At 37.2% G+C, this 18,246-nt stretch overlaps 1 protein-coding gene across 1 annotated transcript in view; it reads right to left on the bottom strand.

Moving 5' to 3' along the window:
- The window catches only part of LOC126335493 (chromatin complexes subunit BAP18), a 44,382-nt gene extending 26,449 nt beyond the window's left edge, over positions 1–17,933 (bottom strand). The window contains exon 1 of the mRNA XM_049998826.1: positions 17,563–17,933. Coding sequence (XP_049854783.1) covers positions 17,563–17,580 — 18 coding nt within the window. The 5' untranslated portion in view covers positions 17,581–17,933. The remainder of the gene's footprint in view (positions 1–17,562) is intronic.
- Between the last annotated feature and the right edge of the window lie 313 nt (positions 17,934–18,246).

Genomic DNA, 18,246 nt, shown 5'->3' with positions numbered 1-18,246 from the left:
CCCCCACCACCACCAAAAAAAAAAAAAAGAAAAGAAAAAGAAAACAAGCAAACTGAAATGGATAAGAGATGGTATAAAAGTATCGAGTGCCAGGAAAGAATGGTTACATAATAAATAGAAAAGTAATAAGAATTTAGATTTCATAAATTAGGTAAAAAGGTATAAAATAATATTTAGTAGGGTGATAAAGGCAGCAAAAGAAGTGGCACACAAAAAATTCATTCTGAACCTTACAAATACATCAAAGGCAGTATGGTCAGTCACGGAATCTGAACTTGGTGTGACATCCGGCAATCCATAAATCTCCAAAGTTGAGATAATCAACAAATCCATTTTCAATCCTTCAGAAATATCTGAATATTTCAATGTGTTTTTTTGAGTCATTCCATGTCAAATCAACACAGATAAGTACTATTTTTAACTTGACCTCTTTTGATTTCCATAAAATTTGGTGTGTTCATGGCATATGAGAAGAGAATGAAAATACCAAATTACAAAATTTTAATGCAAGTAAGGTAAGAGTAACAGCCACTCAAAGTTCTAAAGAGGTGCAGAAAATTTGACAAATACTGCTGAAAAATTGCTGTAACCTCTGTTCTAATAAAGATAGAACAGTGAACCCAATAATTTTGGAAAGGTCTTGAAACAAGCTTTTTAATGATATGCAATTTTGTCAAATTCAAATAATGTACACAACTAAGGTAAGTGACCTTGACCTCCGACCTTGAATATCTCAAACCATGTCACATCTGAGACGGATGAAAAGAATGTATCAGCTTCTTCATGTTAGTACAGCAATGAGTTGCATTAATGCAAACTAAATTGTATTCAGCCTCCAACATTGTGACACAAAGCACTGAAAAACAAGTTTCTTGTTAAAAAGGTGGTGTTATAAAACAGCACGGTATGATAGTACAGTCAACAAGCCTATAGCAAGCCTATAGCACAAATATGACAAATGTATCATCTAGACAAACTATGCCTCAATAATGGGAAGCAACATATAACACTATCAGAGACTTTCTCGACATAGTAACTGCTTCATTGGTTCATGGGCATCATGCTAGATAACGTTGCGGACACTGCACAGTATTTCTATGGACAGCTGCTTGTCATCTACATGTGCTTACAGACATGTTGCAATGGCTCACCAATATATACACTGCGTCACTAGAAAAGCATAGGGCCAAGGGGCAGGGTTATAACATCATTGTAGGTGGATCATAGAGCACGGTGACATCCAGTGCCCCCTGCCAGAGAAAGAACCCACAGCCTTTGCATCCACGATGCAAGAAAAGCGTGGTCGCAAATCGTGGCCCTGCACACGTGCGGACTCCAATTCCCTATCTGTGTTGACATGGATCTATTCATCAGCGGCTGATGATGCCTTAGTACCACCAATGCTGGTTCCCATGCCTTGCTGAGTTGAAATACCGTGTCTCTATAGATCAGGTCGTTACTTATACGTATTCGACTGTTTCTTTAGTGTGGAGTCCCAGTACGTGGAAGTGGATGAAAAGGTCTTTGCCTCTCCGTAGTTCATGCTGCGTTCTGTGTCAAGAGTGTTCAGCCACAGCAGAATTTTCTGGTTTGACTCAATCTGGTGTGTCACCTATGTTCAGCTCATCTATCCTTGACAACAAGTCTGGCTAATGTAGTATGATTTCCCACCCTGGCATGGGATTTCACATATCCCTGACCACCTTAGACCTAGGTTATCTTTAACAGAACCCAGCATAGTTTGCACTGGCACAGGAGGGTGGAAGACACACTTTATTTGGTGTTTCTTGAACAGCCTGCCAATCTTAAAGGACTCGCAACCAATAGAGGGTAGAAAACTATTCTCATAGAGTTTTCCGTTTCTTCTGGCTCTTCTTGAGAATTAGTGTGTGGAGGTTGAAACACATTACCGATCCATTTATCAGGGTACCCGTTTTGTACAAACACAGGGCAAAAATAGCTAAGCTCTGCTGAAAAGCTGTCTGCACTCCCTATGAGTGAGGGTCCATAACACACCTCTGCATTGAGATGGGTGATGGCAGCTCATAGATACAGGTCAATATGAGTTGGTTTACGAAAGGTACTGTGTCCCAAGGAACCGTCTACTTTCCTGCAAACCTAGACATACAATACTGGGAGGTCTCCATGTTTCTCCACTTCCATGGTGAAGTAAATGCTTGGATGCATGGAGTTAAGGTGTTCCAGAAATGCAGGAAGCATTGCTGCTCTATGTGGCCAAACTACATATCTCCATAAATGTTTAGGTTTCAACACCACTGTCAGAAGTGCTTTTTCCTCAGTCTTCCACAAAAAGATTAGCCACTATGGGAGACAAAGGGCTACCCATAGCGACACTGTCAGGTCGCTCAAATTTATTGTTCATTAAATAAAAAGTAAGTCAAGCTAAGCACATGTCTGAATAGATGTAAGATGTCCTCCTTAAACTTAGTTCCTGTAAGGTGTAATGAATCCACCAGAGGTACTCGTTTCAACGAGGAGGCTACAGCAAAACTCACTAAGGAAGTCAGCTGGTTTGAGATGTAAAGTCTTCATTCACTGTATAAAATCTGCCTAGTTTCGAATGTGATGTTCACATCTTCCTACCAAAGGGATCAGAAGAGAAGGCAGATGTTTTACTAGGTATTATGTTGGGGCTCCTACATTGCTCATGATGGGGTGAAGCAGAACCCTTCCTTGTGGATCTTAGGCAGCTGATACAGTTGTGGTAGAACTAGTGCTTGTATTCTTAAGCTCTTTTTTAAGATAATCACAAAAGTGGCTGGGTTTGAGGAGCACAGATATCTTCCGTTGTACTGCATCAGTAGGATCCTTCTGGAGACTAGAGTACATTGAGTCCTGCAATGGTGCTGAAAACCTAAATGTTTCTGGAGATATGCGAATGACACTTTTGTAGTTTAGACACACAGAGCAGCAATGCTTCCTACAGTTCTGGAACACTTTAACGCCATCCGTCAAAGCATTTGCTTCACCATGGAAGCTGAGAAAAATAGAGACCTCCCATTCTTAGATGTCTTGCTCTGCACGAAACAAGATGGTTCCTTGTGTCCCAGCATGCTTCGTAAACCAACTCACACTGACCAATATCTATGAGGTGCACGCTGCCATCACCCACCTCTATCCAGGGGTGTTTTACAGACTTGTTCAGAGGGCCAGAATTATCTCAGATGCAGGGAGCTTATCAGCAGAGCTTAGCCATCTTTGTTCTATGTTCGTACAAAACAGGTACTCTGATAAACAGATCCATAATGCATTTCAACCTGCAAGCACTAATTCTCAATAACAACCAGAAGAAAAGGAGAACTCCATGAGGATGGTTTTCCTGCCCCATGCTGGCAGCGTGTCCTTTAAGATTGGCACGCCCTCCAGCGTGAGTGCAAACTATGCTGGGTTCTGTTACAGATAACCTAGGTCTAACAAGGCCAAGGATATATAAAGTCCGTTGCCAGTGTGGGAAATCATACACTGGCAAGGATGGATGCACTGAACACAAGATGTCACATTAGATTAGGTCAGCCAAAAAAGTCTGCTGTGGCTGAACACTGTCTTGGTATGGGACACAGCACGAACTACAGAGAGCCAATGATCCTTTCATCCACTTCCACATATTGGGACTCCATCGCTAAAGAAGCAGTTGAAATACATATAAGTAACGACCTGATCAACAGAGACACGGGATTTCAACTCGGCAAGGCATGGGAACCAGCACTGGTAGCGCTAAGGCACCAACAGCCACAGACGAATGAATCCGAGTCAACACAGACAGAGAATCGTAGTCCACACACTTAAACTGGGTGCCAATACAGTGTCCATGCAGGCAAAGGTCCACAATTTGCAGCCGTATTTTTCCCATGCTGTGAATGCAAAGACTACGGTCCATTTCTCTCACAGAGGGCATTGGATGTGGTAATGCTCAACGATTCATCTACAATCACGTTATAATCTCACCTCTTGGCACATGCACTTTTCTACCTAGTCATCACATATATTGGTAAGCCACTGCAGCAGCACACCAGTAAGCATCTAAAGGTGATGAGCAACTGTGTCATTGAAACACTGTGCAGCTTCCACAACACTGTCCGATGCCATGCCTATGAACCAATAAAACAACATGTAACACTTTTTCTGCGTCTTTTGGTGAAAGAAAATACATTAGCCCTTTTGCTGTTCTCATTGCCAGTTGTACAATGGAAGTGACACACTGCAATGTTCTTTGAACACCAATCAAGCAACTGTCTGGGTGTCATTGTATGAGAGTTGTATATGCTCTGCTGCAGGCAGGCACAGGCAGCAAGACTCTTGATACCAGCAATACCATCACATGGTCCTTTGCCATGTGATGTGGCAAAGAAATGCCACTCTGCAGAGATATTGAAATCAGCCTGATGAAGAGTTGCGTTGGCAAAATTCTTGTGCTTCGTATACTGGGCTACAGCACCATCTAAGAAACAGTACATGCACTTGGGTGTTCCTTGGAAATGGGATCTCATGAAGCTAACCAAGCGAAGATGTAAAAGATGAACACTCACTGTGTCATGTTTAAGGCATTCTGATATTATAACAAAGGAAATGTGATCAACTGCATGGTTTCCTGGATGTCTATAATAAACGACACATGAATGAATGTTCCAATCAAACCCCTGCACCTCATCCTGCAACAAATGCATAATTTTCAGCAAAATCACATATTACAATTTATTCATTGTCATAAAGTGTGTCTTTCAGATGTAGTAAAAATTTCAACTTTTGGATTGTTATGAAGGAACGCAATAGGAGCTTTTTTAATTTGTCTTCAAGGTTTTCCAGGTCTTCCACAGATGATACACTTGTCTGGAGAGTTGTTCTATCTGTACATGTCCGCAGTTTATATGTTATTTCATAAGTTTCTTTTTCATCAAACAACTGTTGCACATGCGTCATGATAGAATGTGTACGTGTGTGGTTTTCACAAGTGGACATACAGCATTCTGGCAGTGTGGAATTACAAATGATCTGAGTAAGACAGTGTCTGTAAATGCTAAATTGACAACCTGCAGCATGTTTTAGATTAGATTAGATTTACTTTCATTTCAATTGATCTGTAGTGACGAGGTCTTCCAGGATGTAAAACATGTCAGAAAAACAATGATACATGACAAATATTTACAACTCAAACAAATAAGCTAATGTACCATTCCACAGGTCCCAAGTGGAATGATTGTCATTTTTTATGAAAGGATCATTTTACAAATACTAATGCACTGAATTTCAAATAAAAAGTTTGTTTATTTATTAGATAATAAACATGTAATACAACTACTACAATACTTATTTACAAAGAACACATTGTTGTTGTTGTGGTCTTCAGTCCTGAGACTGGTTTGATGCAGCTCTCCTTGCTACTCTATTCTGTGCAAGCTTCTTCAAAGCCCAGTACTTACTGCAACCTACATCCTTCTGAATCTGCTTAGTGTATTCATCTCTTAGTCTGCCTGTACAATTTTTACCCTCCACGCTGCCCTCCAACGCTAAATTTGTGATCCCCTGAAGCCTCAGAACATGTCCTACCAACCGGGCCCTTGAACACATTACTGCACTGAAATGGTGCAGAAGTTGATTGTACTTACAAACAGAAACACACACACACACACACACACACACACACACACACACACACACACACACACTATTTCCCTAAATAGGGATCTGCAGGATGTTCTTGAGTTCACACCACATATAACTCTTACTGCATGTTTTTGTGACTGGATTGGCTTGATGAATTACCCCAAAAAACAATTCCATATGACATTATGAAATGAAAGTAAGCATAATGTCATATGGGATTATTTTTTGGGGTAATTCATCAACACTTTACATCTGGAACTTTCCAACATGAGCTTCACATTTTGGTGAATACTGCAAACATACACACTATGGGTACATAGTTCTTGGGTGGCAACTGGCAGAACTTCGATAATTCTATTTTCAGTGCTGGGTGTTTATCTTTGAATTCCTGATATGATTCACGCAGGTTTCCCAACACTAGTTCCTTTTAAGACTTTTATCCATTGTGGATGTGGAACACTGCGACTGTGGTGTGAAAAGGTTTTCAGAAATTACTGCAACCAGTCGCCTTTAAAGGCGACTGGTTGCAGTAATTTCTGAAAACCTAGTTCCTTTTGTTGATGAATCCCAGAACCATTTTCCTTCACAGAAACAAAATCCTTCTTCCCAGGCAAACAGCACCTTTTATTGTCTCTGTTGTAGAATTCTATAACACCATTCACAAGTTGTTTGCTTAAGACACATTTAGATCTTGGAATGGGAGTTGCTAAGATACAACACGCTTTAGCTAATAGTTTTTCTTTTCTCACAAAATAGTTAGAGGCTTCAAATTCATTTTCTGTCCTTGGAATGCAACTTTTCGAAAGAAGTGCCAGAATTTTGATCTTCTCAATGCTTGTGGTGCTAGTACTGAATTTCTCATTCAATTGCATAATCATTTCAAATTCAATATTTGTTTCACAATCTACATTTTCCTTCCACACATGGTATTTACTTATGTCGGGATGCCTCAGAAACTTGCTCCAACTTTCCCTTGCATATGTTTCTCTCTGTGTCTCTTCTTTTTCATTGGGAACTTGCCAAGAGAGACCAAGGTATCATTTAATACAACTTTTTGGACTACAGATGTGTCTGACTCATCTGAAGAGCTATTCACATTTGTGGTCTCCACTTGATTCAATGTAGTTTAATCAGCCACACCCGCTTGTTCGTGAATTAATTTTTACTACATTTATCACATATTTTGTTGTCTGTCATTATGCCACCAATCATACCCACCATCCAAATTTACACTTTCTGTAGATCTTTCTTGTATCTGTTGTGCCCATCTTCCCTGAATGGATTACAGCAACACATGGTCTTCTTGAACTCCATCTTCAAGGCAGATTTGTGTCATTTTAACACACAACATCTTCTGCAACAACTATCTGTGTACATACAGCAGCCACACTGCCATCCAATATCTGATAGCTTGATATTAACATGCCTACATTGTTACCTTACTTTGCATTGTTATAACACTACCTTTTTAACAATAACATGTTTTTCAGAGGTTTTGAGTGATAGTGTTGGAATATGAATACTAGCAACACATTGCTCTATTTATTAATTTATATCTCCTAATCCCATTGTCATCCCAACTTGATTTTTTACTATGCTGTGTAGTGTAACATTAGGAAGCAATTAAATTTTTTCATCAGTTCTGAATGTGACATGTTTAGAGCTATTTGAGGTTACAGGTCAAGGTCACAGACCTTAATAGTGTACATTCTTTGATTATGACAAAATCATGTATCACCAAAACTACTTGGTACTCTGTTCTATCTTTATTAGAACAGAACTTATAGTCACTTTTGTCAGCAGTGTTTGTCAAATTTTGTGCACATTTTTAGAACTTTGAGTGGCCATAACTCTTGCATTACTTGTGTTAAAACTCTGTACGTTAGTATTTTTCATTCTCTTGTCATGCGGAATGAAAACGTGAAGTCTCATGAAAATCAAAGTGGGTGAAAACTAAACTTTTCTGTTTTCATTTGACATGGAATGACTATTTTATAAATGTATCAAAATCAGATGTTGATGTAGGTAGTTACCTAGTGAATGTCCAACCCTTTGGTCTTAATCAGGATAACTGGCAATTTCTAACTCAATCTGAATGAATTATAGCTGAAGATGTAGAAATAGTAGTATTCTCCCTTAAAAATTCGATTGGATGGGATGGGATGAAATACTCACTAGAGTAATTAAAACAATTTCTAGTACAGTTTCAGAACCCCTATCTGAAATAATAAACCAGCCATTTGAAGAAGGATGCTCCCCAGATGCTCTAAAGACACAACAGTAAAGCCATTATTCAAGAAAGGCCTGAAGGAAAAAGCAGGAAACTACAGACCAGTAAGTCTTCTCCCACTATTTTCAAAAATATTTGGAATTCATGGCAAAATGTATTGTCATCACATTAAATCAATTTGGCTTCCAGAAATGGAAATGTACAATATGTGCCACCAACAAATTTGTTGAGAAAATTTGCTTATCTTTGGACAAATCTTAAAAAGGCACAGGGATTTCCCGTTACCTCAAGAAGGCTTTCAACTGTGGAAACCACTAACTAGTGTTATAAAAATTAGAGAGATACAGAATAAATGGTAGTACTCTGAAATGGTAAATATCATATTAAACAGATGGAAAGCAAAGGGTAGTTGTAATGTCAAGTAGATGAAACTGTTTATTAGAATATAATTGTGTTTCACAGGGAGTCCCACAAGGTTCCATCTTAGGTACAATCCCTTTTTTTTTATCTTATATAAATAATTTACCTCTAAATATAACATCCCAAACAGTTTAATTTGCAGACAACCCATCTGTACTTACTGAAAGCGAGACTACAGAACTAATTCCCCAAAGATTCATTGAGGCCCTAAATATTTTAGAAAATTGGTCTGATGTAAATGTATTAAAACCTAACATGATAAAACATCTCACACATTTTACAAACAACCAAAATCAAGTGACTTCCAAAATACCCAAAAAACAAGTAACTTAGGGAAGCAGAATCTGTCAAATACCTGGGAATATTTTTGGAAAAAACTTTCTACGGGTCTTCGCATGTAAGCCTTGGCAAACAAGTTAAACAGTCTTGCATTTGCAATGACAACAATGTATTACACAAGAGACACTGACACCAGGAACGTTGTTAACCACAACTATGTTAAAGCTGCTGTAAAATATGGGAATTATAGGTAATGTAAAGAGAATATTATTACTTCAAAAAACCTTTTATTAGATTTAACTGTAATATTAAACCTTGAGAGTCATGCTGACTTTTTTTCAGTGATCTAAAATTTTTACTATTCCAAGCATTTACATTTATGAACTGCTTGTATTTATCCGTACCAATCCAGAATTATTTACAGTAAACCATTTTCAACCAAGCAAATTTTGTGCTCCTGTCTCATAGACTAATACTCTACCCTCAGACTCCTTAATAAATAATTATGAAAATTTATAATAAATTATAAATGAAAAACTTTCACAGTATGGAACTAGATTTAGTGAAGATGAAATTATGTACCATCCCACTGCAAAAATGTTGTTAATCACGCATGGATTTTTTATTGGACGATGAAGATTTCTTTGTAAAGTTATGAAACAAATGATTTTTGTAAATTAAGATTGTTTTCGTTCTTTGACACGCTGCTTGTATCTCTAATACATTACCTATACTAATGAGTCTCCTGTACTTTAATCAATGATTTATGTTCATATGATATAAGACAATATAATTCTGATTATTTTTGCAGCTACAGGATCTAAGATATTGTTGCTGAGTGGGTTGCTGAATCAGTTTGCTCAATATAGTTTTCAGAAAATGTGTTCAGAACTACTTTATGAGACTGTCTTATTAGAGTCAAAAATTGTTTTCTTGGGAAAGCAGCTACTATAGATGAATGAAATTCAAATATAAACACATTAAACTCAGAACTGACATCTGTCACATTACACACGCCCGTCCAATAAACTTCATGCACGGCTGCCTTCAAACTTTCTGTTGCCTAAACATTAATTACTCTTTCCTTTACTGGTGATACTAACATCATGTTAAAGAACCTTGAAAATATCTTACACAATACTACACAAAGAAATAGGAAACTAATTATATGTGGGGATTTCAGCATTGATTTTGCAAGTGAGTCCAAACAAAAAACTGCTTTACTGAACCTCTTAGCAACTTTCAATTTAAAGGCTACTACAGAAACACCACCACACATCACAAAAACCTCAGCCACAATCCTTTATCAAATATTTACAAATGTGCCCATGCAATATTCAACACAAACCCACAACATAGTCTTTGGGGACCACATAGCCCAAGAAATTAGTATAAGATTAGGAAAACAGTTTGGTTCAACTGACAGTCTAACAATACATCTAGGAAGTATAATGACCAGAATATACAACATTTCCTTAACTACCTGAGTAAAGAAACTTGAGAAGACATCTATGAATGTAAAAGTACAAATGATAAGTTCAACAAACTCCTAAATAGTTTTAGCTATTATTTTGAATCTTGCTTTCAACTCCATAAAAAGACAGTCACACAAAAGGATCTGAAAGTAAAATGGGTCACAACAGGGATACAAATACCTGCGAAGAAAAAGAGATTATTTCATGAAATATCTAGACAGCACACCACATCCCCAGAATTTGATTCCTATTTTAAGAATTACAAAAAGATTTTAACTAAAGTCTTAAAAGAAGCAAAAAGAATGGCAAATAGTTCCTTCTTAGCAAATGCACCAAATAAAATGAAAGCCACATGGGACATTGGAAGGCATGAAACAAGAGTAAAACAGAGAGAATACCGTAATATCAAACTGAAAAAAAACTCTTCTGTCATATGTGATCCCAACAGATAGCAAAGAATTTTAACTGATATTTGTCTGAGGCAGCTGAGACTCTGGTGAAGCAAAACTTTCAATATGCTGCCACTGCAAATCACATTAAAACTATCTCTAGTAACAAGTCTCTCTTCCTATACCAAACAGATGAACAGGAAATGCTAAAAACAATAGGGGAGGTAAAATAAAAATTTTCCTCTAATACTGACAACATAGCAGACCATCTCATTAAAAAATGTGCACCCATAGTAGTTAGGCCCATGGTAGACATACGCAACAGTTCACTTTCTTAGGGAATCTTCACAGAAGGGTTAAAAATAGCTAAAGTGAAAACATTGTACAAAAGGGTGAAAAACAGATATAACAAATTATAGGCCAATCTCTCTACTACCTGTTTTTTCTAAAATAATTGAAAAATACCCTCTTCACGAACCATGGACCTTGCCAATGGTGGGGAGGCTTGCGTGCCTCAGCGATACAGATGGCCGTACCATAGGTGCAACCACAACGGAGGGGTATCTGTTGAGAGGCCAGACAAACGTGTGGCTCCTGAAGAGGGGCAGCAGCCTTTTCAGTAGTTGCAAGGGCAACAGTCTGGATGATTGACTGATCTGGCCTTGTAACATTAACCAAAACGGCCTTGCTGTGCTAGTCCTGCGAACGGCTGAAAGCAAGGGGAAACTACAGCCGTAATTTTTCCTGAGGGCATGCAGTTTTACTGTATGATTAAATGATGATGTCGTCCTCTTGGGTAAAATATTCCGGAGGTAAAATAGTCCCCCATTCGGATCTCCAGGCGGGGACCACTCAAGAGGACGTCGTTATCAGGAGAAAGAAAACTGGCATTCTATGGATCGGAGCGTGGAATGTCAGATCCCTTAATCGGGCAGGTAGGTTAGAAAATTTAAAAGTGGAAATGGATAGGTTAAAGTTAGATATAGTGGGAATTAGTGAAGTTCGGTGGTAGGAGGAACAAGACTTTTGGTCAGGTGAATACGGGGTTATAAATACAAAATCAAATAGGGGTAATGCAGGAGTAGGTTTAATAATGAATAAAAAAAAACAGAAGTGCGGGTAAGCTACTACAAACAGCATAGTGAACGCATTATTGTGACCAAGATAGACACAAAGCCCACGCCTACTACAGTAATACAAGTTTATATGCCAACTAGCTCTGCAGATGAAGAAGAAATTGAGGTAATGTATAATGAGATAAAATAAATTATTCAGGTATTGAAGGGAGATGAAAATTTAATAGTCATGGGAGACTGGAATTCGTCAGTAGGAAAAGGAAGAGAAGGAAACATAGTAGGTGAATATGAATTGGGGGGAAGAAATGAAAGAGGAAGCCATCTGGTAGAATTTTGCACAGAGCATAAATTAATCATAGCTAATACTTGGTTCAAGAATCATAAAAGAAGCTGGAAACATGGAAGAATCCTGGAGATACTAAAAGGTATCAGATAGATTATATAATGGTAAGACAGAGATTTAGGAAGAAGGTTTTAAATTGTAAGACATTTCCAGGGGCAGATGTGGACTCTGACCACAATCTATTGGTTATGAACTGTAGATTAAAACTGAAGAAACTACAAAAAGGTGCTAATTTAAGGAGATGGGACCTAGATAAACTAAAAGAGCCAGAGGTTGTAGAGAGTTTCAAGGAGAGCATAAGGGAACAATGGACAGGAATGGGGGAAAGAAATACAGTAGAAGAAGAATGGGTAGCTCTGAGGGATGAAGTAGTGAAGGCAGCAGAAGATCAAGTAGGTACAAAGACGAGGGCTAATAGAAATCCGTGGGTAACAGAAGAAATATTGAATTTAATTGATGAAAGGAGAAAATATAAAAATGCAGTAAATGAAGCAGGCAAAAAGGAATACAAACATCTCAAAAATGAGATCGACAGGAAGTGCAAAATGGCTAAGCAGGGATGGCTAGAGAAAAATTTAAGGATGTAGAGGCTTATCTCACTAGGGGTAAGATAGATACTGGCTACAGGAAAATTAGAGAGACCTTTGCAGAAAAGAGAGCCACTTGTATGAATATCAAGAGCTCAGATGGAAACCCAGTTCTAAGCAAAGAAGGGAAAGCGGAAAGGTGGAAGGAGTATATAGAGGGTTTATACAAGGGCGATGTACTTGAGGACAATGTTCTGGAAATGGAAGAGGATGCAGATGAAATGGGAGATACGATACTGCAGGAAGAGTTTGGCAGAGCACTGACGGACCTGAGTTGAAACAAGGCCCCCGGAGTAGACAACATTCCATTAGAACTACTGACGGCCTTGGGAGAGCCAGTCATGACAAAACTCTACCATCTGGTGAGCAAGATGTATGAGACAGGCGAAATACCCTCAGACTTCAAGAAGAATATAATAATTCCAATCTGAAAGAAAGCATCACCAGACTTAATTTGACTACATTCCATTATCCTCGTTTTGCTTTTGTTGATGTTCATCTTATATCCTCCTTTCAAGACACTGTAGATTCCGTTCGCTTGCTCTTCCAAGTCCTTTGCTGTCTCTGACAGAATTACAATGTCGTCGGTGAACCTCAAATTTTTTATTTCTTCTCCATGGATTAATTAGATTAAGAAATGAGACACTTAAAGTAGTAAAGGAGTTTTGCTATTTGGGGCGCTAAGTAACTGATAATGGTCGAAGTAGAGAGGATATAAAATGTAGACTGGCAATGGCAAGGAAAGCGTTTCTGAAGAAGAGAAATTTTTTAACACTGAGTATAGATTTAAGCGTCGGGAAGTCGTTTCTGAAAGAATTTGTATGGAGTGTAGCCACGCTTGGAAGTGAAACATGGGCGATGAATAGTTTGGACAAGAAGAGAATAGAAGCTTTCGAAATGTGGTGCTACAGAAGAATGTTGAAGATTAGATGGGTAGATCACATAACTGATGAGGAAGTATTGAATAGAAATGGGAAGAAGAGGAGTTTGTGGCACAACTTGACAAGAAGAAGGGACCGGTTGGTAGGACATGTTATGAGACATCAAGGGATCACAAATTTAGCATTGGAGGGCAGCGTGGAGGGTAAAAATCGTAGAGGGAGACCAAGAAATGAAGACACTAATCAGATTCAGAAGGATGTAGGATGCAGTAAGTACTGGGAGATGAAGAAACTTGCACAGGGTAGGGTAGCATGGAGAGCTGCATCAGACCAGTCTCAGGACTGAAGACTAAGAAAATTCTTGCTGAATGCACATCAATGGAGATTATAAAAAAAATGAGTACTATGCACAAGCAGAATCATTACTAAGATATGGTTTAATTGGCTGGGGAAATTCACCACCCAGCAAAAGCTGTTTTATTGCACAAAAAAGAATTATAAGAGCGGTGGAAGACACAGCACCTCAATCTTCATGCAAACCCTCATAGTCTTCCATTACCTTTCCTATATATCCCTGAAACAATAATGTTTATAAGGAAAATCTTAGATGAAAATAGCAAGACTGCTCCAAAAAACCAAAATATCCATTTATACAACACAAGGAATAATCAAGATTTACATATGCAGTTTTCCCATACAACAATAAAACAAAAACGACCCTTAACCAACAGGAAAAGAACTGTATAAAAAAAATTCCTAAGAAAATTAAGGGGTCATTTCATGTCAAATCAACCAATTGTACTACATTATTTGAACCATGACCTCTCCAATTTTGATGAATATTTTTTTTAGGTAATGTACTCACTAACACCAGTTTAAATTTGAAATTGTTCTGATCTTTGGTTTTTGAGTTTCAAGGGTTTAAAAATCAAAAAAACCTCCGTTTTTTGAGCAATTGATAATTGTTTTAAAATGCTATAGCTCAAAAACTATACATCCTAGAGAGCTCAAACTTGCACCATTGTTTTCCTCTAAAAATTCCCTTCAATTTGATATTTAACATTATTATGCTACTTAAATCTGAAAATTTTAAACTATTCCAAAAAACATTTTTTGAAATTTCCAAAATACGTACCCTCGGATTTCTTTATAAAAATTATATTTGTTGTCCAGTCTAACTAACTACATGCTTGCAAAATTTCAAGATGGGATCTCAATGGGTTCTTCTATAAAATAATATTTTACTACTGCAATACACACTAGTGAAGTGAAAGGCAGGGTATTTCTAGGCTATGATTCTACAGTAGGCCTATGTAATTATAACAAACTTAAATTATTATGTTAGCCTTTTTATGCAGCATTACGCTCTTATTGTTTGTTAATTCATTAAATGATATAGTGTTGTTTCAATTTAATGTTCATGATTCTTTTAACTATGATTCTTTTAACTAATTGGTAGTATACGTGCTACAAGTTAAAATTTTGAATAAAGCCACTCACCTTCATCCTTAGTTGTAAATGGTAGAGATTATCTTTTTCTTGGTTTTCCAGTGTTATTTGTAATCATTTACAACAAGCTCCTTATATTAGAAATTGGCATAAAAGTAATGTCACTTGGGAAAAAGATTAACTTGTATATATCTGCATGGATAGAACTGTATTTCTAATACCAATTGGCATTTACAAAGTTAATACACATGGTATTTATACAGCGTAGTGATTATTGAGGGTAGGTGTAACATAATTTAAACATGCTTCTTTTATGATCTTTTACGATATTTTTCGAAAGCAAGAGAAGACAACTTCATTTCATAGCACTTAAAGTGTAGGTTCTTCCTGTAGCTGTTGTTGGATTCGCTGTTTGTAAAAGAGTATTTCCTGGGACATCTAATATATCTCTTGGTTGTGGTTAGTAAAAAGACTGGGCTGGACCCTTTGGGCGTAAAAAATTTATTTGTTACATGTCATTGTATTTTTCTTCAATGCATCCTAGCCACCAAGAGTCGTCATATGCTTCTGTCACAAAACCAGCAGTAATATTTTCCGTATGAGATGTTGTTATTTGGTTCAATGCTGTCACATATTCAAGAGACTCATCCAGACTAAACCGAGCGAGGTGGCGCAGTGGTTAGCACACTGGACTCACATTTGGGAGGACGACAGTTCAATCCTGTCTCCAACCATCCTGATTTCCCTAAATAATTTCAGGCAAATGCCGGGATGGTTCCTTTGAAAGGGCACAGCCGATTTCCTTCCCCATCCTTCCCTAACCCGAGCTTGTGCTCCGTCTCTAATGACCTCGTTGTCGACAGGACGTTAAACAACATTAACCTAACATCATCCAGACTAAAATGATAAGGCTTGACAGTAATTTGACACTTTGTGCCAGGTTTATATGAGTGAAACTTTCGTGTTCCCACAATCTGTTTTAAGTCACTAAACCGAGGAAGTAGGTATTCCTTGGTCAGTTCATAGTCCATTGTTGTGCAATATTCAAAGTCAATGTTTTTTATGTTTTCCATGGAAAATACATAAAGTGATTTGGGTGTTAAGATTCGTTGGTCATATTACTTTGTAAGCTGGCTTTAGCCGCTTAACAGTTCCGCCAAGGCCATCGCATGTGCTCTTGCCATGGGATGTTGCAGAGAACTCCCACTCTACCTCAACTTCAAAATCAGTTTTACGCAAACACAAATTAAGAAAGTTTTTCTTATTTTTATATTGTGCAGTGCTGCCATCAGAAAACTAATCTTTTTAAGTGCATAAGGCAAGTTTTGCTTTATGATTTCTAGCAGTTTTTTCTGGAATACATAGAAAGCAACTGCATTATGTTTCAAGCAATCTGATATGAAGACATAATGCAGATGTTTTAGTTTTCCCTCCCATTTATAATATATGATGAAAAGATGCAGTGTAACTTCCCCATTACATCAAGGTGGCCATTAGTGGGGTAGTGGCCAAAACTAGAGCGTTGACCCTATATGAAACTCTCACGTTTTTTTATAATAAAAAGTGAATGTCGTACAAAATTGTAAGATTCTTAAGTTATTATTTTTTAATATATTTTACTCTCAAATTAAAATATCATTAATTTAATTAACAAACAATAAGAGCGTAATGTTGCATAAAAAGGGTAACATAATAATTTAAGTTTGTTAGAATTACATAGGCCTTCCTCAGTATTCATAGTGTAGAAATAGTCTACTTTTCAACTCACTAGTGTGCATTGGAGTAGTAAAATATCATTTTATACAAGAACCTACTGAGATCCCATCTTGAAATTTTGCATGCATGTAGTCATTTAGACTGGACACCACATACAATTTTTATAAAAAAAAATCCGAGGGTAGGTATTTTGGAAATTTTAAAAAATGTTTTTTCGAATAGTTTAAAATTTTCAGATTTAAGTAGCATAGTCATGTTACATATCAAACGGAACGGAATTTTTAGAAGAAAACAATGGTGCAAGTTTGAGCTCTCTAGGTTGGATAGTTTTTGAGCTACAGCATTTTAAAACAATCATTGATCGATCAAAACCTGAGGTGTTTTTTATTTTTTTTAAACCCTTGAAACTCAAAAACCAAAGGTCAGAAAAATTTGAAATTTCAAATTTAAACTAGTGTTAGTGGGTACATTACCTGAAAAAATTCATTCAAATCTGAGATATCAAGATTCAGACTGTTAGTTGATTTGAGATGTAATGACGCTAAGGCAATAACTGGCATGCATAAATTCAAAACTAGTGAGTGACTACTTGCTACAGAATTGCTACTGTAGTGTTGATGAATATTTATCTGCTATGTAAATTTGTGAAAAAAATAGTTTATACAATTACGGCCAAAATAAAAAAAAAATGTGTACATGTAGATTTATGTGTATTATACGTGGTGTATGACATATTGTGTGTATCTGATAATCAAGACCGAAAGTAAGAAATGTTATTTACTATTCCTAATGACAGTGAGGCAATTCATTACTGGTAAAAATTTATGTATTTTATGTGAACCTATTAAAATGTCGGTGTATTGCTTTCCTGTACAATTCTGGTGGGAAAATTAGAAAATGAACTCGGATATATGCGCTCAATAACAATTACAATTCATTTCTTTTATCTGAATGTTTCATAAAATTAATGTCAAAATCTCCAAGGACTTTAATTTGCTTTCTTTTATCCGTAACAGGTTTGGTTAAAATTATCTCTTGAACCAAAACATGTTAATATAAAAGACTTGTCTTACACAAAAATCATGAAAACATTACCTTCGTAGCTGAATTCATTTTAAATACGAGCAACAACACAGAATAGTCTCTACACTTCACGACACAACTTATTACTGTTCTTGAGTGCTGTCATAAAATAGCTGTTTAATCCCCTAAAATACAGTTCCAAATCATTTAATCCCTCATGTGTTTAATCGCACACGAGAATATCACATCCTAATAAATAACAACATCGGCAACATATACGCGCTTATACTTAAGCCAAAGATGCAATAGGTAAACAAAACGACGTCTGGTAGGAGACGCTAGTCACCTCTCCTCCGTGACGTCACTATGACGTGAACACGCGCAATATCGATCGTCGGGGACGTCTATGACTTTCGTGGTTGTATAGGGTAGAACCACAGTCTAACATAACAGTCGCGTCACCTCGCTTCTATTTTGTTGCCTACAGCGCCAGCAGCGCCCCAAGTGGCCGGTAGGTTGAACTGTGAGTTTGGCGCGATCGTGAAAGCGAATAGTGATTGTTTACTTTGATTTACACAATGGTTTTTACCATCGGGAGCGTTTGTAGTGCAATAAATTGCAGCAACAAAAGGGAAGAAGACACCACAGCTGTCTTTTTTAGGTTTCCTAAGGGTCCTGGGAGGTATGTACCATCATGTTACAAAACTGTATCGTCAGGATTCACTTGCAAACTTATATGTTTATAAATGATGAATG

Source organism: Schistocerca gregaria, chromosome 2 (assembly GCF_023897955.1).
Source record: "Schistocerca gregaria isolate iqSchGreg1 chromosome 2, iqSchGreg1.2, whole genome shotgun sequence".
NCBI lineage: Eukaryota > Metazoa > Arthropoda > Insecta > Orthoptera > Acrididae > Schistocerca > Schistocerca gregaria.
This window is presented reverse-complemented; position numbering and strand designations above follow the sequence as displayed.